This window comes from Ornithorhynchus anatinus, chromosome X1, assembly GCF_004115215.2.
Source record: "Ornithorhynchus anatinus isolate Pmale09 chromosome X1, mOrnAna1.pri.v4, whole genome shotgun sequence".
NCBI lineage: Eukaryota > Metazoa > Chordata > Mammalia > Monotremata > Ornithorhynchidae > Ornithorhynchus > Ornithorhynchus anatinus.
The window spans coordinates 8,093,422-8,120,210 of NC_041749.1; the positions used below are offsets into that span (position 1 = coordinate 8,093,422).

At 42.8% G+C, this 26,789-nt stretch overlaps 1 protein-coding gene across 3 annotated transcripts in view; it reads left to right on the plus strand.

Annotated features, from left to right (window-relative positions):
- ARHGEF10 (Rho guanine nucleotide exchange factor 10) overlaps window positions 1-26,789 on the plus strand; it is a 122,847-nt gene that overhangs the window by 49,752 nt on the left and 46,306 nt on the right. Inside the window, exons 9-18 of one of the 3 annotated variants that reach the window (XM_029050934.2) lie at window positions 4,175-4,291; window positions 5,529-5,643; window positions 6,510-6,619; window positions 14,205-14,282; window positions 14,609-14,788; window positions 16,325-16,441; window positions 17,368-17,460; window positions 20,969-21,139; window positions 22,374-22,519; window positions 25,403-25,584. In XM_029050934.2, the coding sequence (XP_028906767.1) occupies window positions 4,175-4,291; window positions 5,529-5,643; window positions 6,510-6,619; window positions 14,205-14,282; window positions 14,609-14,788; window positions 16,325-16,441; window positions 17,368-17,460; window positions 20,969-21,139; window positions 22,374-22,519; window positions 25,403-25,584 (1,309 nt within the window). Of the gene's footprint in view, window positions 1-4,174; window positions 4,292-5,504; window positions 5,644-6,509; window positions 6,620-14,204; window positions 14,283-14,608; window positions 14,789-16,324; window positions 16,442-17,367; window positions 17,461-20,968; window positions 21,140-22,373; window positions 22,520-25,402; window positions 25,585-26,789 lie in introns of all 3 variants that reach the window. The other 2 variants (XM_029050936.2, XM_029050937.2) reach the window with 2 other exon arrangements.

Sequence of the window (26,789 nt, forward strand, 5' to 3'; positions counted from 1 at the left end):
TTCCACTATGCCACACTGCTAATGTACACCGAGTCTCTGTCTCTTCTCCGTGGGCCCACCCACCACTGGTGCTGCATTGTGGAGCCCTCTCATCAAGCAACAAGATATTGCTGTCTCCCGACCGCTGCACATCTGAAGCAGCATGGTGTAATGGAAAGAGCCCGGGCCAGGGAGTCAAAAGGTCATGGGTTCTAATCCCGGATCCACCACTCGTCTGCTGTGTGACCTTGGGCAACTCACTTCACTTCTCTGGGCCTCAGCTACTCATCTGGAAAATGGGGATTGAAACTGTGAGCTCCATGTGCGACAGGAACTGTGTTGAACCCGATTTGCTTGCATCTCCCTCAGCGCTTAGTACAGCGCCTGATACACAGTAAACCCTTAACAAATACTACAGTTATTACCGAGCCCCTTCTCTTTGGGCTAGTGGGGCTGCTTTGTGAGCCATGACATCAAGCAACCAGGTATTGCTATCTACCAACCACTGCATGTCTTCGAGTGAAATCACAAGCTTTGCCGTTCTTTTTTTTTTTATGGTATTTGTTAAGCCCTTTCTATGTTGAGCACTGTTTTTTTATGGTATTTATTATGCGCTTACTGTGTGTCAAACACTGTTCTAAGTGCCAGGGTAGGTACAAGTCAGTTAGGTCAGACACAGTCCGTGTCCTACATGGGGCCCACAGTCTAAGTAGGAGGGAGAACAGGAATCAAATCCCCATTTTACAGTGAAGGAGACTAAGGCACAGAGAAGTTAAGTGGCTTGCCCTAAGTCACAAAGAAAGCAGTTTGAAGAGCCGGAATAATAATAATAATAATAATGTTGGTATTTGTTAAGCGCTTACTATGTGCAGAGCACTGTTCTAAGCGCTGGGGTAGACACGGGAATCAGGTTGTCCCACGTGGGGCTCACAGTCTTAATCCCCATTTTACAGATGAGGGAACTGAGGCACAGAGAAGTTAAGTGACTTGCCCACAGTCACACAGCTGACAAATGGCAGAGCGGGGATTCGAACTCATGAGCCCTGACTCCAAAGCCCGTGCTCTTTCCACTGTGCCACGCTGCTTCTCTAATTAGAACCCAGGTCCTCTGACTCCAAGCTCTGTGCTTTTTCCGTTAGGCCACGCTGCTTCCTGTTCTAAGTGCAGAGGTAGATACAAGTTAGACTTGATGCAGTCTATGTCCCACGTGATGCTCATAGTCTAAGTAACCATACTAATAATGGTGGTATTTGTTGAGCGCTTACTATATTCCAAGTACTATACTAAGTGCTGGGGAGGATACCCTTTTGTCAGGTCACACATGGGGCTCACAGTCTAAGAAGGAAAGAGACCAGGTATTGAATCCCCATTTTGTAATTGAGGAAATTGAGATACACAGAAGAGAAGTGAAATGACTCATTCAGGATCACACAGCAGGCAAGTGGTTGAAGCTGGAATTAGAACTCTGGTCCTCTAGCTCCCAGGCCTGGGCTTTATCCACTAGGCCATGCTGCTTCCCAGCCCATCCCCTCCCTCAGGTGGTTGGAAGAGATGTTCTTTTTTGTGGTGAGGTATATCCATCTGTGATGGTGCAATTCCGGCACACTCAGAACTCATCTGGGGGCAGGGAAAAGACCCCCTTGGTTTGAAACATGTGAGAGATCTTCAAAGTAGTAATTCATTCGTTTATTCCATTGTATTTATTGAGTGCTTCATGTGTGCAGAGCACTGTACTGAGCGGATGGGAGAGTACACTATAATGGGTAATAGTTTCCTTCCAGTGGTATTAGGCTGATGTGAATAGGGTTTTTTGCTTTTCAAGGTTGGGCAAAATTCATTGAGGGCTTAGCTGCAAATTATGGAAGACTTGGTAGAGCTGAAACCCCATTGGCAGCTAAATAGCAACATAATCTGGGCTTTGTTCAGATATGAGCCATCCACATAGATGGATGTGTGTAGAGTGTCTCTCTCTCACACACACAGGGGCATCTCTAGATTGTAAGCCTGTGGTGAGCAGGCAATGTGTCTGTTACATTGTACTCTCCCAGATGCTTAGTACAGTTCTTTCAACACAGTAAATGCTCAATAAATAGGATTGAGTAAATGATTGAATGAATCATTGCATCCAATAAATGCAAATACCTGACAAAGACAGATCCACATATGCACACAGGTGCACTCAGACACACCCGTCCAAGCTCACCAACCCAGAGGCATCCGTGCACACACGTAGATGTATGAAAATTGTGAGCCCCACGTGGGACAACCTGATCACCTTGTATCCTTCCCAGCGCTTAGAACAGTGCTTTGCACATAGTAAGAGCTTAACAAATGCCATTATTATTATTATTATCTATGCACACATGGACCTCAGTACACACTCATAATTGGTCCAGCCACTTAACACCATGGCATACACCATGTGTGTGAACACACTCAGAGACTGTTACCTAGATGTCTTTTGTTTGACTTCACAGCAGCAGGAAGTAAAGAGTTGCCGATCTTCCGACCTTCTGGGGTCTCCGGCTGCCACTCCTGATTCCGGGAAGAGGAAGGAAAGGAGAGGGGAGAGGGGAATGGGACAAAGAGGCAGTAGGGAGAATAGAACAGAGGTGGGTGAAAGGCTGAGGGATCACGGATGGGAGATGAAAATAGAGTCTTCTTAGTGAGTACTTACTTGCTCTGCCCTTCATTCTTCTCCTGTTTTGTCTCTACATGGTGGTGAGATGTTTTTCCTTGTTTTGTTTTTTATTATGGTATTTGTTAAATGCCTACTATATATCAGGCACTGTTTCAAGTGCTGGGTAGAAACAAAGTAATCAGTTTGGACACAGTCCATGTCCCACATGGGGCTCTTTTAATCCCCATTTTACAGGTGAGGCTAATAATAATAATAATGGTATTTGTTAAGTGCCTAACTTGTTAACTTGTCACATAAGTTAATATGTGTCAAGCACTGTTCTTGCCCTGGGATAGATTCAAGCTAATCAGGTTGGAAACAATCCCTGTCCCAAATGGAGCTCACAGTCTTAATCCCCATTTTACCGATGAGGTAACTGAGGCACAGTGAAGTGACTTGCCCAGGGTCATATGTCAGGTAAAGTGGCGGAGGCAAGAGTAGAACCCAGATTCTTCAGCTCCCAGGCCCATGCTCTATCCACTTGATCACACTGCTTCTCAAAATAACTCTGTAGCTCCTGGCCCATTCTTGCTCCAGAAGTAATGACTTGCATAAAGTAAAGTTAAAAAAATATTTATTCCAAAATCAGATGCCAGATTCCCAAAGATTTTCACAAGATTGAATTTTTGACCAAGATGTTTTCCCAAAATCAGCTTGCGCCAAAAATGCAAATTCTTTTTTTAGGTCTTCGATTCAAAAATAACTACCTTGTTTTTATTTAAACCTTGCCCCAAATAGATCTGTCTGGGGCTGAACCTGAAAATTTTGTTCCCAATGGATCTATGTTATTTTTATCGTATGTTTTCAAAAGAACAAAATATGAGGAAATGGAAAAAAAAATCTATATTTAAAAATAGATTGTTTCTGTAAAGTTAGCTACATGATTCGGGCATGAGACCATTTAAAGAGTCATAGCTCATGCCAACCTGAACACTATTTGAAGTTTTATCAGTTAAAATTTATTCGTTGCTAAGTTTTGCTGGGGTTCTTAGCGCTTGAAGTCTCTAAGCTGATTTAAAATGATAAACTATTTCTTAGGTGATTATGATCCTTTTGAATTCATAAATGAAGTGCTAGTGACTTTCCAGAAAGATATCTCCAGGCCGAATCATACAGTATTGCAAATATTTACTGACCATTAGATCTGTATTTCATAGCTTAATGTAGTGCATCTTATGCATAGCAAGAGGCCAAGTTTTGCCAGGCTATTATTTTGTGCTTGCGAACAGCACAAAGGGATATTCAGAACCCATAATGGAGCCTCTCTTGATATGAATTACCCATTTTTTTGTTGTCGCCTTCGAAGTAATGAGCCTGAAATTTGCTTAGTCCTCCATTTTGCCGGATCGAGCCATTGATTTAGCTTCTCTGCTGAAGTCAATCAAAACGTGATACATTTAGACCATTTTTTCCCATCCATTCACATGCCTAACAATACTGGAGAACATAATTTTTTAGTGTACCCCCAAGCATGACAGACATTTTGAAAAGATTGTATCTTTTTATGCACTGTAGCTTTCCCATGACCTAAACCGTTTAAAGGAGCACTATGAAAAAAAGATGAAAGATTTGATGGCAACCACTGTGGGAGCAGTAGAAATTCAGCAGCTAAAGCAAAAACATGAGCTGAAGGTAGTACAGTAAACTTCTGTGACCGGTTACATATTGGATGATCATATGAATGTGGAGTATTTTTTGTTTTCTAAGCAGCAAGGAAAAAATGAAAAAGTTGGTATGGTCAATTTGTCTTTAAATCCATCTCAAAAGGGTACCGTCAAGAAACCTTTACATTCTGCTGCTTTTTTCCAGGGTGGTTTTGTTTAAGTGTATTGTTCTTGGCATTAGAGCTAAACTGAAAATAGCTGTTTTTCTTTCTGAACTTCTGCTCTGACACTCAGTTGCTTTATCTTACTAAGACGTCTTCGGGGTCCAGTCTTATTTAGAAGGTGTTACCTAGCCTTGGAGCTAGTGGGGGGTGGTATTCGACTATTGCTGTTGGAAACAACCAGTCAGTAGTATTTATTGAGCACCTATTTATTGTTTGTAGACCACCGTCTGGAACCACTTGGAGTATTCATTCATTCATTGTCGTATTTATTGAGCACTTATTGTGTGCAGAGCGAATAATACAGCTAACAGACAAGATCTTTGCCCTCAAGAAGCTTACAATCTAGCAGGTCATTCAATCAGTGGTTTTTTTGGATCTTAAACTATGTGCAGAACACTGTACTAAGCAACAGTGGAGCAAAGTAGACGTGATCATCATCGAGAAGAACAAAGCATGCATTTTCTTCTCTGGGTTCATTTTTTTCTGCCCCCTTTGGTAAAATTAGTGATCGTTTCCAAGAGTAGTTAGGTTTTGTTGAATGCACTGCCTCTAATGGATGCAGAGACAGAATTTTGTATCAGATGCCTCTGTTCCAGCTTCTAGCTACCTGTGTGAGTAATACAGAACCTAATTAGCTTGGGAAATATTCACTAATTTTAGCTGAGTGTGTGTTTCAACCCATGATACTAATTATTTAATCTCTGTGCCTTGGTTTTCACATCTCTTGAGTTTGCAGCATGACTTAAATAATGCCTCTTGCATTGTAGGTTTCCTGGTTTGAGCTATGTAGATGTAGTGAGTGGTTTATAGAAAAAACAGATTTTTTTTTCTTTAAACTGCCCCAAATTTGTCTTCAAATATTTAAAATGAATGGCAATGTAATAAACCAAACACAGGGAGCATAGCAGAGCTAAAATGTGCCGGTGTTCTTGGAAACAGGATTGGTGAAAGTTTGTTTTTTTTTTAAATCCGAATAGTGGGATTTATTCAGTTGCACAATACTCACTGAACATGTAGGTTACCCTTTTCGCTGTTTTACAGATGCAAAAACTTATGCAGGCTGCCAGAGAGGGCACTAAAGATGGGCTGGAAAAGACCAAAGCTGCTGTGAAGAAAGGCCGCTCATTCATAAGGACCAAATCTTTCATTTCTCAGGGTCAGTGTCCTTAAACGGAAAAAAATTGATCTTCTTGAATTGAATATGACGTGGAAATAATTTATTGCTTGTAACAGGGATTTGGAGCGTTTATAGGGAAGCCCGGAAGGGTCAGGAAGTGAAATTTTTCACCTTCGATTGTGGTGGGGGTGAAAATTGCCCGGATGAATTTGGTCGGGGAAATCGGTCATAGCAGAAACTCCGGGGCCTAAGCGGTGACTCCTGTGGATGCAGCCTTGCCACGGGGAGAAAGCTGGGGGTGCTCCCGAGACTGAGCTTACCTCCCGGATGGCAGATCTGCCTAACCGGACCCCGATAACCTTACCCTGGAGATCGGATCGAACCCCTGGATTCCAGGATAATCTGCCACCCCGTTGGCATGTAGCGTGAAAATAAATGGAAATGCCCTACTTATTAATCCAATTATATGAGAAATCTGGCTCTACTTTATCATACTTAATAAAATGTATACGTTGGTTTAAGGTCTTTTAAGGAGATATTTAGACTACTCCCCTCACTCCTTTTTTTTAAAAAGTTCATATCCCAATTGAAAGGGGAACAAATAGACTTTTGAAGACGTGGTTGTCCTTAGGGGTTGACCGCTGTGTCAGAAAGGAGACCAGGCATCTCCTACAGTTCGGGTCGGGGTGGCGGGGGGTGGGGGGGGTTGTGTGTGTGTTTGTGTGTCCATCCTTGCTCTTTATAGTCAAAAGTTATATGAATTTTATGAATTTCTGCCTGCGTTCTTGGGTAAAGTCATTTATTCAGTCCCCCGGATGAACAATTATGCTGTAGATGGGTGTGGGAAAGTGCTTAAGTGTGTTCATATGTACTGCATAGGAACTAGTCTATTTTGTCTCTGTTAGATCACAGATCTTGCCTTGAAGAAGAGGAGCTGAATTTATTTATTGATGTTGACTATACGCAAACAGAAGCCATCATGACCCCTATGCCTGAGGGATTATCCCAACAACAAGTAGGTGTTTTTGGGTTTTTGTTTGTTTTTGTTTTGTTTTGAGAGAGTGGCGCAGCTACTAATTTTAGGAAAGTTTCATTTATTCCTCTGGGCATTATTACTGAGCACAGTTGTTTTTGATTCTCTTCCATAAAGAGGGTAATCCTAAATAAATTCAGGAGGGGGGAGGGTAGTGAGTGAAATTTTTTTCTGTACTCTAATCACATCCTCTGAGGTGCCCCCCAAATTCCAGGGTGACTGAAAGATAGGACGCATTGGAGCTTAGTGTAACACACGGAGCTTGGGGTTCGGAGCGTTTTTATTTTTAAATGTGGTCATATCCCCCACTAGACTGTAAGCTTATTGTGGGCAGGGAATGTATCTATTTATTGTTATATTGAACTCTCTCAAGCACTTAGGACAGTGCTTTGCACATAACAAGTGCTCAATAAATATGACTGAATGAATGGTTGCTTCTCTGTCCTGAATTGTTAGGCCACTGGAAAAATCTTATACCATATTTTTGCTACTGCTAAACGCTCTTGGGATTTCTTTATGATTAGAATTGTGGGATCTATGCACTTACTGTGTGCCAAAACTGTACTAAGTTCTGGGGAAAATAGAAGATAATCAGGTCAGACACAGTCCCTGTCCCACGTGGGGCTCACTGGGAGAGGGAGGACAGGTTTTGAATAGCATTTTAAAGGTGAGGAAACTGAGGCACAGAGTGACTTGGCCAAGGTCTCACGGCTGACCCCCAGGCCTATATTCTTTGCAGTAGGCCAAGTTGCTGAATTTCTGTGTATCATCTTGTACCCACTGGAATCCAGTTTGCTCAAAGCGACAGATTCATGTGGATCTTTTATAAGGTGGATACACTTGATGCAGGCTGAAGCATGCCCAAGATGATACTAAAAATGTAAAATCACAAGTATTTTATTTCCTGAACTTCTGAAGCTCCGTTTGGCAAAGAAACGCTCAGGCTTATCACTAGCAGGATTAGTAAATAACTTTGTCTATAAGGCATCACTTAACCCTGTAGCAGCTTGGTTTTTAAAACAGAAGTTCCTGTAGTGATCTATGTAGAAGGAAGCCTTGGATTTTAATGGGGAAATCATTAGATTACTTCCTCAATTTAAGACTTACTCTTCAGTAATTGAGAACTTTCCCTTTTTTAGACATCTGGAATTTGCCATCCATAGTGTGTGTTTTAGGTTTTTTTTTTGTATTTTTTTGTGGGCTTGAAACGGCTTTATAGTTAAAATGGAAACCTAAAAACTACATAACTGTGGGCAAGCATTGCTGCCAATTGGTTTTCCCTGTTGACTTTGAAAACTGAAATTCAAATGCTTAAAATTGAATAAAGAATTCACTGAAGGAGAACCATATTGTGACTTTCCTTCTGGTAAAATAATTTTAAAAATCCAGAATATTGCAAATACTATGGGAATGGAGCATGTGTGAGTGAGCCCAATTCTGCCTCTCAAGTAAGGCCAAGTATGTGCTTTTAGAAACCGGTAGAATTCAAGGATATTGCATGATGTTCTTCCGTGGCGTATATCCTGAGGTGACATCTAGTGTACCTTCAGGGGGAATGTTCAAATGGGAAAGGGAATAATAATGAAAATAATTATGTGTTTAATGTATGCCAAACACTCTATTAAGCCCCAGTTTAGATGGAGGTGGGGCGTTCTGGGAGAGATGTGTCCGTGGCGTCACTATGGGTCGGAGACGACTCTGGCACAAGACAAAGTACCTGCTGATCTGACACATTCTCTGTGTCACTTGAGGCTCACAATATAAATAAAGGCTACAGCTTCTCTAGAATGTAAGCTTCTGGAGGGCAGAGACTATATTCTCTCCCAAATGCTTAGTACAGTGCTCTGCTCACAATAAAAAATGGTAGTATTTGTTAAGCGCTTACTATGTGCAAAGCACTGTTCTAAACGCTGGGGGATACAAGGTGATCAGGTTGTCCCACGTGGGGCTCACAGTTTTAATCCCCATTTTACAGATGAGGTAACTGAGGCACAGAGAAGTTAAGTGACCTGCCCAAAGTCACACAGCTGGCAAGCGGCGGAGCCGGGATTAGAACCCACGACCTCTGACTCCCAAGCCCGGGCTCTTGCCACTGAGCCACACTGCTGCTCTAAGCACTGAATAAAGACATCGATTGACTGATGTCTAGTAACTCTCTTGTACTCTCTCAAATACAGTAGTACCTGCCCATAGTAGATGCTGAAAAAATCCTTGTGATTGCTTGGTTAGATCGTTTACCCCTTGAAAGCAGATATTATATTTACCTGACACTAGTGTATTCATTTATTCATTCAATTATATTTATTGAGCACTTGCTGTATGCAAGGCACTGTTCTCTCAGTCCTTTAGTACAGTTCATATTTAGTACAGAGGTTCTCAATAAATACTACAGATTAATCCTAAGCATGATTTTTATCTTGAAGCAAGATTTTGCCTGCTTCATATAGAGACTGTTTGAAGCAGTGTGACCTGGTAGATAAGAGCATGGGCCTGGGAGTCAGAAGGACCTGGGTTCTAATCCCAGCTCTGCCAATTGTCTGCTTTGTGACCTTGGACAAGTCACTAAATTTATCTGTGCCTCAGTGACCTAATCTGTAAAATGGGGATTGCCTGTGTCCATCCTGATTATCTTGTAGCTATCCCAGCAATTATTTCAGTGACTGGCACATAGTAAGCACTTAAAAGATACTTGAAAAAAAAAAAAGGGAGACTGAGGAGGGAGGAAGGTTGTTGGGCTGTTGGGAACACTGACAATGATATCAAATATTTAATATTAAAATATCAGGGATCATGATATCTGGGTTTAAAACAGTGTACATTTAGTCTCAGAAAAATTTCAAGGATCAAAATATCTGAGTTCAAAATAATGTGCTATACATTTACCCTCAGTAAAAATAAAGATACCTCTCCGGTAGAATTCTATGGTCTCCTACGCTAATATTTTGGAAATTTTAGTACAGATCCAGAGGGAACAAACATACACTGTCAATCGTATTTATTGAGCATCTACCACGTGCAGAGCACTGCGCTAAGCCCTCGAGTACAAAATAACAGAATTGGCCGATACGTCTCCTGCCCGTAACAAGCTTAGATATAATGGGACTATGCAATGAGTTAATCCTTTTCTTAAAGAAAGTAAACCCATTTTGGGCTTTTGCCATTTTAAGAATTCATTTATGAGCACCTACTGGGTGCAGAGCATTAAACGAAACTCTTGGGAAAGTCCAAAAGAAACGACTTGGGCAGGTGACGGAACCAACCCCGGACCTCTGTGTCCTGCGTTTGAGAAGATGCTGCATTGGTCCACCAGATGGCAGTTGCTTCACAGAATATAAACCGATCCAAATTAATTTGGCCACACTGACTTGGACGATATATTGGGCTGTGGAATTATTTGGTTTTACCAGTTTTTTCAGTCTTTCAACTGGACTTGTGTGCAGTTGGTTACCCAAGGACTAAGATAATAATAATAATAATGTTAGTATTTGTTAAGCGCTTACTATGTGCAGAGCACTGTTCTAAGCGCTGAGGTAATAATAATAATGTTGGTATTTGTTAAGCGCTTACTATGTGCCGAGCACTGTTCTAAGCGCTGGGGAAGACATAGGGGAATCAGGTTGTCCCACGTGGGGCTCACAGTCTTAATCCCCATTTCACAGATGAGGGAACTGAGGCACAGAGAGAAGTTAAGTGACTTGCCCACAGTCACACAGCCGACAAGTGGCAGAGCTGGGATTCGAACTCATGAGCCCTGACTCCAAAGCCCGTGCTCTTTCCACTGAGCCACGCTGCTTCTCAAATAATGTTGGTATTTGTTAAGCGCTTACTATGTGCCGAGCACTGTTCTAAGCGCTGGGAGAGATACAGGGTAATCAGGTTGTCCCACGTGAGGCTCACATTCTTCATCCCCATTTGTCAGATGAGGTAACTGAGGCACAGAGAAGTTAAGTGACTTGCCCACAGTCACACAGCTGACAAGAGGCCGAGCCGCGATTCGAACCCGTGATCTCTGACTCCCAAGCCCGTGCTCTTTCCACTAAGATGACTCAATAGAAGGATAACGTGTGTGGAGATGTTTGGAGCAAGGCACTTATAAAGTATAGAACCACAAATTTTAGACTTTTAGAATTTTAGACCAATTTTAGACCCACGTTTAGACGGTGAGCCCATTATTGGGCAGGGATTGTCTCCATCTGTTGCCGAATTGTTCACTCCAAGCACTTAGTACAGTGCTCTGCACATAGTAAGCGCTCAATAAATGCTATTGAATGAATTTAAGCTGGGTTGTCTGTGAGTAGCTGCATTCTCCAACAATACTCCTGTGCTTGATTTGTCTTGGTTAAGAAAACATGCACAGAGAGCAAGTCACCGCCTCAGAAACAAAAAGTGAGCACGGGTAGCCTAGAATTCCATGTTGGTTTTATAAAGTTACCATCTCTCAGTCAGTAAGTTTCAGGAATTTTAGGTGTCGTGAAATATCACATTTGGTCTTTATACTCTGACCTTTCCACACTGGCTGTTGTAGGCAGTTCATCATAAGAGTGGTTTTTTTTTTGTTGTTAAGGGTTTACTTTTTGTTGGTATTTGTTAAGCGCTTATTATGTGCAGAGCACTGTTCTAAGCGCTGGGGTAGACACAAGGGAATCAGGTTGTCCCACGTGACCTCACAGTCTTAATCCCCATTTTACAGATGAGGTAACTGAGGCACAGAGAAGTTAAGTGGCTTGCCCTAAGTCACAAAGAAAGCAGTTTGAAGAGCCGGAATAATAATAATAATAATGTTGGTATTTGTTAAGCGCTTACTATGTGCAGAGCACTGTTCTAAGCGCTGGGGTAGACACAGGGGAATCAGGTTGTCCCACGTGGGGCTCACAGTCTTAATCCCCATTTTACAGATGAGGGAACTGAGGCACAGAGAAGTTAAGTGACTTGCCCACAGTCACACAGCTGACAAATGGCAGAGCTGGGATTCGAACTCATGAGCCCTGACTCCAAAGCCCGTGCTCTTTCCACTGAGACACGCTGCTTCTTACTCTGGGTCAAGCACTGTTCTAAGCACTGGGGCTGGTACTAGTTAATAAGGTAGGACACAGCCCTATCCTCCACAGAGCTCACAGTCTAAATAGGAGGGAGAACAGATAGGGAGTCCCCATTTTGCAGATGAAGAAACAGACACCCAGAAAAGGTAAGTGACTTCCCCAAGGTCACACCACAGACAAGTAGCAGAATCTGGAGTGGAACTTCGGTCCTCTGGCATCCAGACCCATGCTTTATCCACTAGGGCAGAGAACAAGTCTAGCAACTTGTATTCTCCCGAGCGCTTAGTACAGTTCGCTGCCTACAGTAAGCGCTCCATAAACACCATTGATTGATTGATTGGCATGGGATAGGCGGTCTCCCAGTGTCACGCTTTCCATATGATGACAGGTCTAGATATGAAACATTCAAGGATTGTTCTAGAACTGAGCTATCCCCAGATGCTGGGATGATTCTGAAAATGAGACCCTGCCCGATCTGAGGCAGATGGAACGAGTCTGATTATTCTGTCATATGGTACTCACCGAAACGCTTAGTACAGTGCTCCGCACAGAGTAAATGCTCAATAAATGCCATTGATTTATTCTTCTGGGGATCCCCTAACGGATTCTCCTAAGAGAAGGAACCTCAGGCCAGGGGTGATAAGCAGCGTGGCTCAGTGGAAAGCTTGGGAGTCGGGGGTCATGGGTTTGAATCCAGGCTCTGCCGCTTGTCAGCTGTGTGACTGTGGGCAAGTCACTTAACTTCTCTGTGCCTCAGTTCCCTCATCTGGAAAATGGGGATTGAGACTGTGAGCCCCACACGGGACAACCTGATTACCCTCTAGCCCAGCGCTTAGAACAGTGCTCTGCACATAGGAAGCGTTTAACAAATGCTAACATTACTATTATTCTTAACAGGGGTTTTTTCTGCCCCCTAGACTGTAAGCTCATTGTGGCCAGGGAATGTGTCTGTTATTATACTCTCCCAAGCGCTCAGTACAGTGCTGTGCACAAAGTAAGCACTCAATAAATCTGATTGACAGTCTGCTGCCATTTGGTTATCAGTTGGGCTTATAACAGGAGCTCTCGTGACCCCAGGCTTTTGTCTGAATGAATAAGCCTGGGAAGGGTGGACCGTCTGTCTCTGGACAGGAGGGTGACGCAGCAAGGAAACTACTAAGGGTGGCGTCTCTCAAGGTGAGTCCTCTCCACTCACCACCAGACGATGCCCTGACGCTCCTCAGGGAGGCAGCGTTAGTCTGACGAACCGGGACGGGGAGAAGGAAACGAGGTTTGCAGACGGAAAAATCCAGCTGCTCTCCGTTGTCAGGATTCATTCATTTCTTCAACTGTTCATTCAATAGTGTTTATTGAGCGCTTACTACGTGCAGAGCACTGAACCAAGCGCTTGGAATGTACAATCCGGCAACAGATAGAGACACTCTCTGCCCAGTGGCGGGCTTACAGTCTAAACGAATTCGAGTAGGCTTGGAAGCAGGTCCAAAATAGATGGCTCTGAGGATCTTATCCCTGGGCTCGCTCTGCAACTCTCTGGTGCCAAGATTTAAGTTTTTCCACATAGATTCTGGTCAGTGGTAGAGATTTTCCAAGAAATTATTTTCAAATGAATGAATTGTTTATACAGACTCAGCTTTGCTGCTTAATAACGTTGACAGCCACAACAGAAAAGCAAATATATAAGCTAGAGAAAGAAAGTTAATTAACAGGGCGTAGCGGGGCCTAGTTGAAAGTGCACAGGGCTGGGAGGGAAGACGCCTGAGTTCTAATCCCGACTCCACCACTTGCCTGTTCTGTGACCTAGGTAAAATCACATAGGTTTTCTGGGCCTCTCAACTGTAAAATAGTGATTATTAGTAATGTATTTTCCCCTCCTGCTTAGGCTGTAGGCAAATACTGATACTCGTTTGACAGATCACAAAAGTGGATTGGCTTGGGCTGGGCAAGAAGTGAGACACGTGTGACAGGGTCTATGTTTGCATTGATTTAATATCTGTGTCAGTTCTTAACACAGTGTTTGTACCACAGAAAGCTCTTTACACATGAAACAATTATTACTAAAGAGCTGCCCTGCTTTGCTAAGCAGCGTAAGCTCATCCTGTAGACTGCAGGCTCATTGTGGCCAGGGAATGTATCTGCTCACGGTTGTATTGTACTATTCCAGGGGCTTAGTACAGTGCTCTGCACACGGTAAGCGCTCAATAAATACCATTGAATGAATGAATGAATAATTCAGGGCTCCCAGCTCCAGTCTCTGGGATCAATATTGTCAAGCTCTCACCCCTCCCCAGAATAATAACTGGGCTCAGAACCACAAGGCACGAGTTTGAAAGCTTTTCTGTAGAAATAAGATGATTACATGAGAGGAATTTGCTAAACAGCAAACTCCCGCTAGCATTTACTGACTGTATGCTACTCGCCTAAGCTCTTAGTACCGGGATTACAGTGCTCTGCACACAGTAAACGCTTAATAAATACAGTTGGATGAATGCTTATGGAGTAAGTTTCTATTATTTCTTTATCTTCAACAGGTTGTGAGGAGATACATTCTCGGTTCGGTCGTTGAAAGCGAGAAGAATTATGTAGAGGGTCTCAAAAGGATTTTAGAGGTACTGGAATCTTTTCTAGTTTCTTTAGCTATGTAAAGTATCAAAAAATTTCTCCCGTGGTACCATGGGGTAGACTATTTATGTACAGGTATCACTTAGCAGGTATTTTACCTTCCAGTACAGTTTAGAATGTGTGTGGGGTTTTTTTTATTGTCTTTATTTTGACAAATACCCTGTATCTCTTGACGGAAGCACATTGTCCACAGGGAATATACCTACCAACTGTGTTACGCTATATTCTCCCAAGTGCTTAGTACAGTGCTGTGCACACGATAAGCGCTTAATAAATACGATTGACTGATTACCGCATTTGTCATTTTTCCCAGCAATATGAGAAGCCACTCTCTGAGATGGAACCAAAGGTACTGAGTGAGAGAAAACTCAAAATGGTCTTTTATCGAATTAAAGAAATTCTTCAGTGCCATTCGATGTTCCAGATAGCCCTGGCCAGTCGGGTGTCTGAGTGGGATGCCGTCGAAATGATTGGGGATGTCTTCGTCGCTTCGGTAAATAATTTATGGTGCCCGGCTTTGTGAAAAATGTGGATTTCAGAATATTGTAAATCCTCTTTTGTTTGGTTTTTTTCCTCTTACATTCCATCATTTTCTCCTTGTGGTTATTTTACTAGCTTAGGATTTGGGTCATGTTTACAAGGACAAGTCAGCTGACAGCAATGTGTGGCTCGATTGATTAACGGAAATGTGGGATCACTATTTGTTAAAAATCATCATATTATTGAGGCTTGCAGGGAAGTTTGCTAGGGAGCTCTAGGTAATGTGGAAATGTTTCTATAAGTTATGGGGGACAGGGATTGGATCCAACTCAATTATCTTGCATCTACCCCAGCAGTTAGAATAGTGCCGGTTCATAGTAAGCACTTAACAAATGACATATTATTATTAGTGGTGGTATCGAGGGTGTTCTTGGAGAAGGCCAATGAGGGCATTTATATTGATCCCTGTTTACTTGTATTGATGTCTGTGTCCCCCCGCCACCATTCTGCCCAGACTGCGAGCTCACTGTGGGCCTAGATTGTCTCTCTTTATTGCTGTGGTATACTTCCCAGGTGCTTAGTACAGTGTTCTGCACACAGTAAGTGCTCAATAGATACTCATTCAATTATATTGAATGCTTGCTGTGTACAGAGCACGGTACTAAGTGCTTGGAAAGTACAATTCAGCAATAGAGAGAGACAATCCCTGTCCACACCGGGTTTACAGTCTAGAATAGATTGAATGAATGAGTGAAGGAAAGAATAGACCCCGGCCCCTCCCAACAGGCTGGGTTCCACGGAGCTGTCCCGAGGCAAGTTGGCGGACCCGGGCAGGAATACTGGGGTCCCTGAGCTCGAGTGACCGGAACCCCCAGCCTCTCTACGCCCTCTCCATTGGTACGACAGCAATTTGGGGAGGCCCATTTGCTGTGCATTGAGGGGTGGGGAGAGGACCCAGGGGTTCACAGATCACAGGGCGCATCCTGGAGTCAGTAGTGACAGCAGTCTGCCTCCTCTAAGTCTTCCCTCTCCACGGGGTTATTTTAGTGGGGCTGATTCATATCAATCGATCGGTGGTACCTATTGAGCGCCTACCATGTGCCGAGCACTGCACTGGACATTTGGGAGAGTACAATACGACAGTTGGGAGCCGTGATCCCTGCCCCCAAGGAGGTTTCCAGTCTACCCGGGGGACCCAGGCATTCAAGTAGATGAGGGATCTGGGAAATAGAGTATCGGAATATTTATAGAAATGCCTTGGGTATGGGTGAGTACTAATTCGCTTAAGGGGGACCCAGGCAGGTTCATCGTCGAAGCAGAGGGGAGAGTGGATGGGGAAATAAAGGGCTTAGTCTGGGAAAGCCTCTTCGTAAGGCTTCCTTCTTCCTTCAGTTGTATTTTCAGTTATTCATTGTAATATTTCATCGTGCCCGGCTATGTCGATCGTTTTGTACACCCATCTCCCAAGTAGATTGTTAGTTCCTTGTGCGTGCATGTGTGCACACACATACCTTTTCTTGACTGTATTCTCATCTCATTTTTATTTCAGTTTTCTAAATCCATGGTCTTGGATGCTTACAGTGAATATGTGAATAACTTTAGCACCGCCGTGGGGATTCTGAAAAAAACATGTGCTACGAAACCTCATTTTCTTGACTTTTTAAAGGTATGTCTGGCGAAGTTTCACCTAGGGTTTCGCCAGCCACCATCTGCAGTGGAGAGAGGAAGTGAAAACTCCTTTTCAAGACCAGATGCTTCAGTTTAGGGCTCGTACTGCGTTCCTTCCTCATATCTGCTGATGACACATTTCTCCTCCCAGCTTCAGAGATAGTACGGCTAAGGACTCTGGGCTCCCTTTCTCAAAATGGGTCTGACTCTGCCTCACAGGCCATTCAGCCAAGCTGACAATGGTTGTTGTATTGTAATCAGTCAGTCTATTTATTGAGCACTTACTGTGTGCTCTATACTCAGCAGTTGGGAGAATACAATATAACCATATAACTGAGTTGGTAGACACACTTGCAAGTGCTTAGTATGGTGCTTTGCACACAGTAAGCACTTAATAAATACCACTGATTGATTCTCTTGTGGCCCAGTGGGAAGAACATGGGGCTCGGGGTCAGGAGACCTGTGATCTAGTCCTCAGCACTGTCAATTGCTTGCTGAGTGACCTTGGGCAATCACTTAACCTTTCTGTGCTAATTTTCCTTGTCTGTGAAATGAGATTACGATACCAGTTCTCCCTCTGAAAACTGTGATCCCTCTGTGGAACTGGACTGTGCATGGTTTGAATGAATGAATTTGGTTAATGATATTATTATTAGTATTTCTAATATGCAGAGCCGTTGTTATACAAAAATAATCTGAAAACTTTCTTAGTTTTGTCCTGAATTAAAATTTCCCCCAATGACAATCCTCAAGAGATTTTAGAGTCAGTAAATTTCAGAGGAAACAGAGGAAACTTTTTATTAGTTGGTAAGTTTTGGTAAGAATGTTTAATGGCTGCTGCTGCCACGTGGAAACTGGAGAAGTGTAATTTTATGTTACCTCCATTACATAGTATGTTCAAACAGCCCAACTTTCTCCTTACAGCAATGCCAAGAATCAAGTCCTGATCGAATTACACTCTATAGTTTGATGATGAAACCAATTCAGCGTTTTCCACAGTTTATTCTTCTGCTGCAGGTAAATACGACTATGTAAACTGGATTATAGCTCACTTTTTGGTGGGGGGAAGTTGAATCACTCAATTTTCCTGTTAACCAATTTTTTAATTCTTTTTTTTTTAACTTCCAAAATATAATATCAAGCCATTCAATAAAATGGGGTCTTTTAATTCATAAAATTGCTAATGTATTTAATAGCCAAGACTGTCCAAATGGAGTTTTCGGTATGATAATTGTTTTTTTTTAGATATGGATGACACTGTATCTTTAGTTTCATCTGCAAAAGAGGAGTAATTTCATGTTTAATCCTCCAAAATACTGAAATTCCACGAAACTGAAAACTTTTCTCAGCCGATTGAGTTTATTTAACCATATGGTGTACTGTTAAAAAGCAACATCATCCTTCTAGTGACAGGTTCAAACAACTGATAATTCCGTACAAGATGTGACAACGTATTATTTGCTACTGCTTTCAAGGTCTTTTGATTTTTCAAATTAACCACAAGTGACAAAAATTGAATATCACTATATTGAAATTGATTCCATGGACAAAATAGTTGATAACCCTTCAGATTAAATTGATATTTTGGTAAGGCCTGTCTGCATGTCCTTTTCGTTCAAATTTTTGGTTTATCCTGTGGGTTGAGAACATTACCACTTCTAAATTGTGTACATTCATTTAACATTTACTATTCAAAAATCAGGCAAATCATTTTCTTTCCAGAGTAAAATAAATTTGAAGTGAACACTTCAAATTTCCCCTTCAAACTCCCATATCTAAAAGACAAAAGGTAAAGCATTCCTTGCCCCTTTTCCATTTAATATCACAAAACTCAAGAGTTTGTGGTGTTTGATAGGGACATGTTAGGTAATTAAAATACTGCGAAAGCGGGAGTAATTTGAATCTGAGTATTGTGGCCTAGTAAAAGGAGCACAGGCCTGGGAGTTGGAGGACCTGGATTCCAATCCTGGCTCTGTCACTTATCTGCTCAGTGACCTTGGACAAGTCATTTAACTGCTTTGTGTCTCAGTTTCCTGTAAAATGGGGATTAAATCCTACTCCTTCTTAGTTGGGCTGTGAGCCCTAAATGGGATAGGGACTATGTTCAACCTGATTAGCTTGTATCTCTCCCAGCACTTCATACAGTGCCTGGCAAATAATAAAACACTTCCCAAGTACTTATTATTATTGTTATTGTTGTTATTGGTACTGTTATAGTAATCTCTGGTAATCTCTTGATTTTATTTATTGCTATTGTTCTTGTCTGTCCATCTCCCCCGATTAGACTGTGAGCCCGTCAAAGGGCAGGGACTGTCTCTATCTGTTAGCAATTTGTACATTCCAAGCACATAGTACAGTGCTCTGCACATAGTAAGCGCTCAATCAATACTATTGAATGAATGAATGAATGAATGGTACTTAATGGAAGAAGTCCACAAAATGGTGTTTACTTCCTTCCACCTCAGCTTTCTCAGCTCCAAAAATTTTGGAGAGATTTTTAGTCCAGATGTTGAAGAAACCCAGTGGTAAAAAGCATCTTCAAACCTGGAGCCTTACAGTCAGCCTCCGCACGAAGGTGGTATTTTAAGAACCATAATTAAATTTTTGACAACTGCATAATTCTTCCCTGTCTTCTTCATTGCTCCATAGGGAAATGATGAAGTTAGCTTGCAGCTTCCTCAGGACCCTTAGTTGGTGGAATGATGAAGAGAGTGAATAGCTCCTTCAACACTACGAGTAGAATTTGATGGAGATAGCTTCCTCAGTGCCACTGATGGGGAATGATAGACCTAATGAATAGTTTCCTCAATGCCACCAGTGGAGGATGATAGAGCTAATGAGTAGCTTCCTCAGTGTCCCTACGGGGAAGTGCGAGAAGTGATGGAGCTAGTGAGTAAGTTCTGTGCCACAAGCAGAGAATGATGAAGCAAGTGAACAGTCCCCCAGTGCCACTCCTGGGTGATGGAGCTCTTGAATAACTTCCTTAGTAGCATTAATGGGGGTGGATCTAGACAAAATGGAGCCAAAATAGCCACTGCTAACGCTCTGTAGGAAGACCTATGAGGAGAGGTCATGCCCTGAATTCAGTGGTACAATAATGGAAGCCCCTTAACCCGGAAACCACTTCTAGATATGCGGGAAGACAGCAGTACCATCCTGCAGGGTGAAAAAGGAAGTTCGCCACAGGAACTTGAAGAAATATTTTGCCAGTTCTTTCATCTAATTTGTGCTACCCCCATCCTTCTGCCCTTCCCATAGCAATCCCCCCACCCCCACCCCTTCACCCAACTGTTAGAACCATTGCATCACAGAGACACAGTCCATCATGTGCTGTCTCTCCGCCCGCGATTAGACTGTAAGCCCATCAAAGGGCAGGAACTGTCTCTATCTGTTAGCAATTTGTACATTCCAAGTGCTTAGTACAGTGCTCTGTACATAGTAAGCGCTCAATAAATACTATTGAATGAATTAATACTTAGAGTGAAATTTATGCTTTTCTCTCAAGAAAGTTGAGGTACTTCAAAGGTCAAAATATCACAAACTGTGTTTTAGTGATTTTAAAAATCCTTACATGCCGAATTGTAAGGAATGGAAGTGTCTCTGTGGGCTTTATGCAGGGATTTTTAATGGAAGATTCCCATCCTTTAGAAAACCAGTTCCTGGCTAATCCTATTGGAAATGGGCAATATCAACAACCCGTTCAATTGTGGAAGCAGCTGAAGTAGCTAGGCATTCTTCTTTCTCCTCCTCGTCCCCCTCATCATCTTGCTATGAAGAGAAGTGGCACTCGCTGTTCCTAGAAAGGTTGGCTCCTTTCCCAAGGAGAGGCGTCTCCTCTTAGTTATTCAGATCGGGCCTGACATATAGCAAGAGGATGGCATTATCCTGCTCCGTGTAAACCACTGAAAACAATCCAACTTCTGAATTCTAGCACAGTTTGGAGGGGGAGTATGAAAAGATTAAAAGAGTTTGTTAGTCATTAATGTGGAGGCTGGAGATTTAATCATCTACCTCAGAGTTTATCCTTCAGAATAGGAATAAGCAAGAGTTGGAGGGTATGTAGGAGGAGGAGTTACCAGACGACTTTGATATTCACATAGACTTGGCGTAGTTTGGATTTGGAGTTTCAATGAAAGAGGATAAAGGCTGGCATTTTATATTTTCTTGGTATAAAAGATTTTAAAGAGTGTGAGGTGTGCATACTGATTGATACAGTCTACAAAACCTTCCCCTCCCTCTCATTTTCCCTCCGCCCTCTTACTTGTGCCTTGGTAAAAGCCAAGTATTCCTTTTCTGAAAGGGTTGCTCAAATGTTCTGCCAAGCAGTGATTCATTTGAATGAATGTCCTTTCCAAGGTGCGTAATTTATTTTTCATTACAAGTAATTAATACCACTGCCCTCTCTTCCAGTCTTCAGTTCATCAATGATGGGATTGTTGGGAACTAGATATTCACCTCTGAGAGCCGTCTACTTTCTTATTCATCGCAAGTCATTCCTCTCTTTTTGTTGCTTTGTTTTTCAAAGGACATGCTGAAGAATACAAGTAAAGGGCACCCTGACCGTTTGCCTTTACAGATGGCTCTTACAGAGCTTGAAACACTAGCAGAGAAGTTAAATGAACGGAAAAGAGATGCGGACCAGCGATGTGAAATTAAGCAAATAGCAAAAGCCATTAATGAAAGATATCTGAATAAGGTGGAGAGATTTTTTCAACTTTGTCCCTGGTCATTTGACTATATTTATCGAGCACTTAGGAGAGAGGCGGCATGGCTTTGTGGGAAGAGCAGGGGCCTGGGAGTCAGAGGACGTGGGATCTAATCCCGTCCGCCACTTATCTGCTGTGTGACCTTGGGCAAGCCACTTAACTTCTATGTGCCTCAGTTACCTCATCTGTAAAAATGGGGATTAAGACTGTGACCCCCACGTGGGACAACCCGAGTACCTTGTATCTACCCCAGTGCTCAGTACGGTGCTTGACACATAGCACTTAACAAATTCCATAACTATTATTAATTATTATAATCTGACCAAGAACTTCAGGTCAATAAAAGCTCTTTTAACTGGAACAGTAAGCTTGTCTTCGGGAAGGGGGATAGTGAGGGCTGAGAGCAAGTGTTCTCGGGGCTGGGGGAGAGGCGGATGATCAGGCTGGCTCCCTACTGCTCTCAGTCCCAGATAGTGTGGCCTAAGGGAAAGAACACGGACCTGGAAGCCAGAGGAAAGGGGTTCTGATCTGGACTCTGCCCCTTTCCTGCTGTGTGAACTTGGACAAGTCACTTGACTTCTCTGGGCTTCTGTTCCATCTCTAAAATGGGGATTAAATACCCGTTCTCCCTCCTACTTAGACTGTGAGTCCCACATGGAACAGGGACTGTGTCCTGTTTGATTAACCTGCATTTACCCCCATGCTTAGTAGAATGCTTGGCACATAGTAAGTACGTAACAAACACCATTATTATTATTATTGTTAGAGCAGTGGTAGTGAAATAATACTTCACGCACGCTCAAGCCACACAGTCGCAAGTGGAGGAGAGCAATATGTAGTTTGTGAACACAGTGGGCTACCCTTGGGAAAAAATGTACATGCCGGGAAATCATTTTCATAGAAGTCCTAGGTGGGTAGGTTTCTTATGAACCGAAAATTATGCAACGTTAAGTTATTCACATCATTCAGTTACCTGCTTCTCGTGTCCTTCCGCTGTCCTGCACAAAGCAGACCTGAACATGTTTGTAACAACCTTTTTATTTATAGAAATGTCTTCATTTCCAAGTAATAAATTCCATTTTATATGTTCGCTGAATAGAGCAAAAATCGTAATTTGTAATGTCTACCTTAAAACGTCCACTCTAAAAACAAGGTGCCGTTATTTTTCCGCAAAGTCAGTCACATGGCTTATTAACGGTTATTTTTCATGCTCTAAATATTCAGCTGCTCAGCAGTGGAAACCGATACTTCGTTCGATCCGACGATATGATAGAAACAGTTTACAATGACAAAGGGGAGATTGTCAAAACCAAAGAACGTCGGCTCTTCATGTTAAACGACGTATTAATGTGTGCCACCCTTAGCCCCCGGTAAGTACGGATTTAGTTGACTACATCGGCTAATTCCACTTTGTGACTTTTGTAAACTCACCATGGGCAGGGAATTTTTTTTCACTTTAACTGTATATTGGTTTTGGAATCTCACTGAAGAAGAGCCCATATGATATTTCCAATTAGCAGCGATCATTCAAAGATGAAGTTTTCAAGCTTAGTTGATTAGTGACAGTGTCCTCCCAGTGACCAGTGACTAAATACCCATTTACAGCTTGAGAAAGAGCCAAGCTTAAAGACAACAGTATTGACATACATTGGTGGAAACATTGAGTACGGGGTTCAGGAAGTTTGAATTCCCCGGTCCATCCTGTCTTTGTATATTTTGCAGCCAGCTTCCCCGCACAGAGAGTTCCAGTGTAAACTCTGTTCCATCCCCTGATGCATCATCTTTCAATAAACCCCAAATCTTATCATATAAACAAAACCAGGAGAAATGATTAAAATCATAGATTTTTTTCATCACTAGTAGCGTTTATTGAGTTCCTACTATGTGCTCTCTATCAGTGCTTGCAAACACACAATTGAAATAAAATGTTTCCTACCTTCTAAGAACTTTAAATACAAATTTCATTTATTCATGATCAGAAGATGTTTATTAATAGTGACAATCCTTTTAAGCTGTCCCTATGCACTAAGTACTGGAACGTACAAGTGGTTTACATTGGACACAACCCTTGCCCCTTATGGGGTTCATGTTCTAAGAGGGAGATCTCGATCTGATATTTTATCCCCATTTAAATAGAAGAGGAAACAGAGACTCGTAGAAGTCAAGTGACATTCCCAAAGCCATATGCCAGGCAGTCAGCAGGGCTGGGATTAGAACAAAGATCTCCTGAATCTAGCATCTTACCCTCTTTAGGCCTTTTGTCAGCTCGTGTTTGAAGCCTCATCTTTTCATGTGTGCAAAAGTTTTCATTTCTGATATGCAGTATTATCAATGTCCTATCCCTTTTTAAATCACATTAAAATCACTTTCAGAATAGCCTGGTATCAAAGCCATAGTATAGAAATGATTAAGTGAAAATATCCAAATTTCCCTTAGTGGTCATTCATTTGTTCATATTTATTGAGCCTTACTGTGTGCAGGACACTGTACTAAATGCTTGGAAGAGCCCATTAGAACAATAAATGGACATATTCCCTGCCCACAATGAGCTTACAGTCTAGAGGCTTCTTCACTAAGAAGTCAGCCCCTGAGTTCTAGAGTGAAGATGCAAGAGTGAAGCTGTAAGTAGAACAGAAACTCAGGCAATCTTCAGCAACTTCACTGACGCCATCCTCTCCTGATTCTCTTCCTTTCTGTCCGTAAGCTCCTTCTCACTCTCTTAGGCTCCTCCTCAGCTTCTCATCCCTGACCCCTCAGGGCTCTGTTCTGGGTCCGCTTCTCTTCTCCATCTACACCCACTCCCTCGGAGAACTCCTTCACTCGCACGGCTTCACCTACCATCTCTACACCGATGCTTCCCAAATCTGCATCTCCAGCCACGATCTCTCTCCCTCTCGGCAGTCTTGCATTTCTTCCTGCCTTCCTGTACTCGGATGCCCCGCCGATTCCTCCGACTTAACACGTCCAAAACACGTTCTCGTCTTCCCACCCAAACCCTGTCCTTCCGTTGACTTTTCCATAACCGTAGACAGCACCACTACCCTCCTCGTCTCTCAAGACTGCGATCTCAGCATTATCTCAACCCTACCAGTCAATCTGTCACCAACCAGATCCTGTCAGGTCCACTTCCACATCTCTAAAATCTACCCTTTCCTCTGCATCCAAACTGTTACTCCTCTGAGCCAAACATTTATCCTATCCTGCTTGCATTAATGCATCAGCCTCCCCACTGACCTCCCAGCCTCCTCTCTCCCCATTCCAGTCCATACTTCACTCTGCTACCTGGATCAGTTTTCTAAAAAAAACCATTCAGTCCACATATGCCCACTCCTCAAGAACCTCCAGGGGTTGCCCATCCATCTCTCCATCAAAGAGACGCAACTTGTCTTCGACTTAAAAGCACTCCGTCAGCTCTCCCCCTCCTACCCTACCTTAATGATTTCCTGCAAAACCCAGCCTACACACTTCACTCCTGTAATGGCAGTCCACTCCCTCTACCTGAAATCCATCTATCTTGCCACCATCCCAATGCCCTTTTTACTCACTCTTGCCTGAAACTACCTCCTCCTCAGATCCAACAGGCCACTACTGTTCCCTCCTTCAAATCCTTAGTGAAACCACATCTCCTCCAGGAGGTCTTCCCTGACTAAGCCTCCTTTTGCCCTACTCTCTCTCCCTTCTACCTTTTCTGAGCTATTGAATCCATACCCTTTAAGCACTTGATATTGCACCCCATTCTCAGCCCACAGACTGGTAGTTTATTTTGTATGTCTCCCGTCTAGACTGTAAGCTCCTTGAGGATAGGGAATAGGTTTGTCAGCTAGAGTGAGTAGATTGCCATTACAGGAGTGAATGTGCAGGCTGCTTGTAGTAGGAAATCAGTAAGGTAGAATAGGAGGGGGAGATCTGGTTGAGTGCTTTTAAGTTGATGATAAGATGCTTCTGTTTGATGCGGAGTTGGATGGGCAGCCACTGGAGGTTCTTGAGGAGTGGGTATCTGTAGACTGAATTTTTTTTAGAAAAGTAGCGTATTATACTATTCCAAGTGCTTAATTTGATGCCCTATGTGTGCAGTAAGCTCTCCCAAAATACCGCCGATGGATGGATCGTCTTTTTCTAGGAAAATCGGTAAGTCACCTTCCCTTTGTTATTTGCAATTCAGGATATATTTTTCCTCCCCTGACTTGGAAAACAGAATTCTCTCTGAAACTTACTATTCATCCCACCAAATACAAATTCTCTGCTTTTTCCAGCACTTTACCTGAAAGTGGTACTACCGTATCAGCTAGCCAAAGATATTTATTAAAATGGAGTGTTCCTCTTGGACACGTCAAAGTCATAGAATATGGGAGTAGTGAGGGCCAAGGAGAGAACAACCAATACCCACCTCTGTATTCCGCCGAAAGCTTTGCTACTGTTGCTAATGTGAAGCCAAGTAAGTGCCCATCCGATCCATATGTCTGTATCTTAACATTTCCTACTGAAACTAAATTTCTGAGGCCTGGGACTTTTTCATCTCTTTCCTTTGCAATTTCCACATCTCAGCATGACGTACTTTGTGTATACTGATGAGCATTTGAAAGGGCTGTGATGTTCATTATAACAGAGGGTATTATTATTTTCATGATATTCGTTAAGTGCTTACTGTGCAGCGGGGCTTAGTGGCAAGAGCCCGGGTTTGGGAGTCAGAGGTTGTGGGTCCTAATCCCGGCTCCGCCAGTTGTCTGCTGTGTCACCTTGGGCAAGTCACTTAACTTCTCCCTGCCTCAGTTCCCTCATCTGTAAAATGGGGATAAAGACTGTGAGCCCCATGTGGTACAACCTGGTTACCTTGTATATACCCCAGTGCTTAGAAGAGTGCTTGGCAGATGCTAAGCGCTTAATAAATACCATAATAATAATAATGATATACTAAGCGCTGGGGTAGATTCAAGCTAGTCAAATTGGATGCAGTCTCTGTCCCACATGAGGCTCGCAGTCTTAATCCCCATTTTACAGATGATGAAGTAACTGTGAGCCCGTTGTTGGGAAGGGATTGTCTCTATTTGTTGCCGAATTGTACTTTCCAAGTGCTTAGTACAGTGCTCTGCACACAGTAAGCGCTCAGTAAATACGATTGCATGAATGAATGAAATGACTCGCCCAAGGTCACACAGCAGACAAGTGGCAGAACTGGAACTCAGGTCCTTCTGACTTCCAGGTCCGTGCTCTATCCACTAGGCTGTGCTGCTTCTTAAATTCATTCATTCATTGTCATATTTATCGAGCGCTTACTGTGTGCGGAGCACTGCACTAAGCGCTTGGAAAGTACAGTTCGGCAACAGATAGAGACAATCCCAACTATGGGCTCACAGTCTAGAAATTCACTAGAGTTAAGTTACTTAAGTTACTTCTTTCCTCTCTAGAAGTTGTGGGGATGAAGTTAATGAGGTAAGGCCAGTGGTGCCCCCACTCTTTATGGTGCCCTGGATGAGGCAGGGGGGGGTGGCTACTACAGTAGCGAAGCGACACGTTCTCTCCCACAAGGCGCTTACCCTCTAATGAGGAAGTCAAACATGGAGAAGCGGCATGGAGTAATGGACAGAGCATAGGCCCAGGAGTGGGAAGCTCAAGGTTTCTAATCATGATTCTGCCACTTGA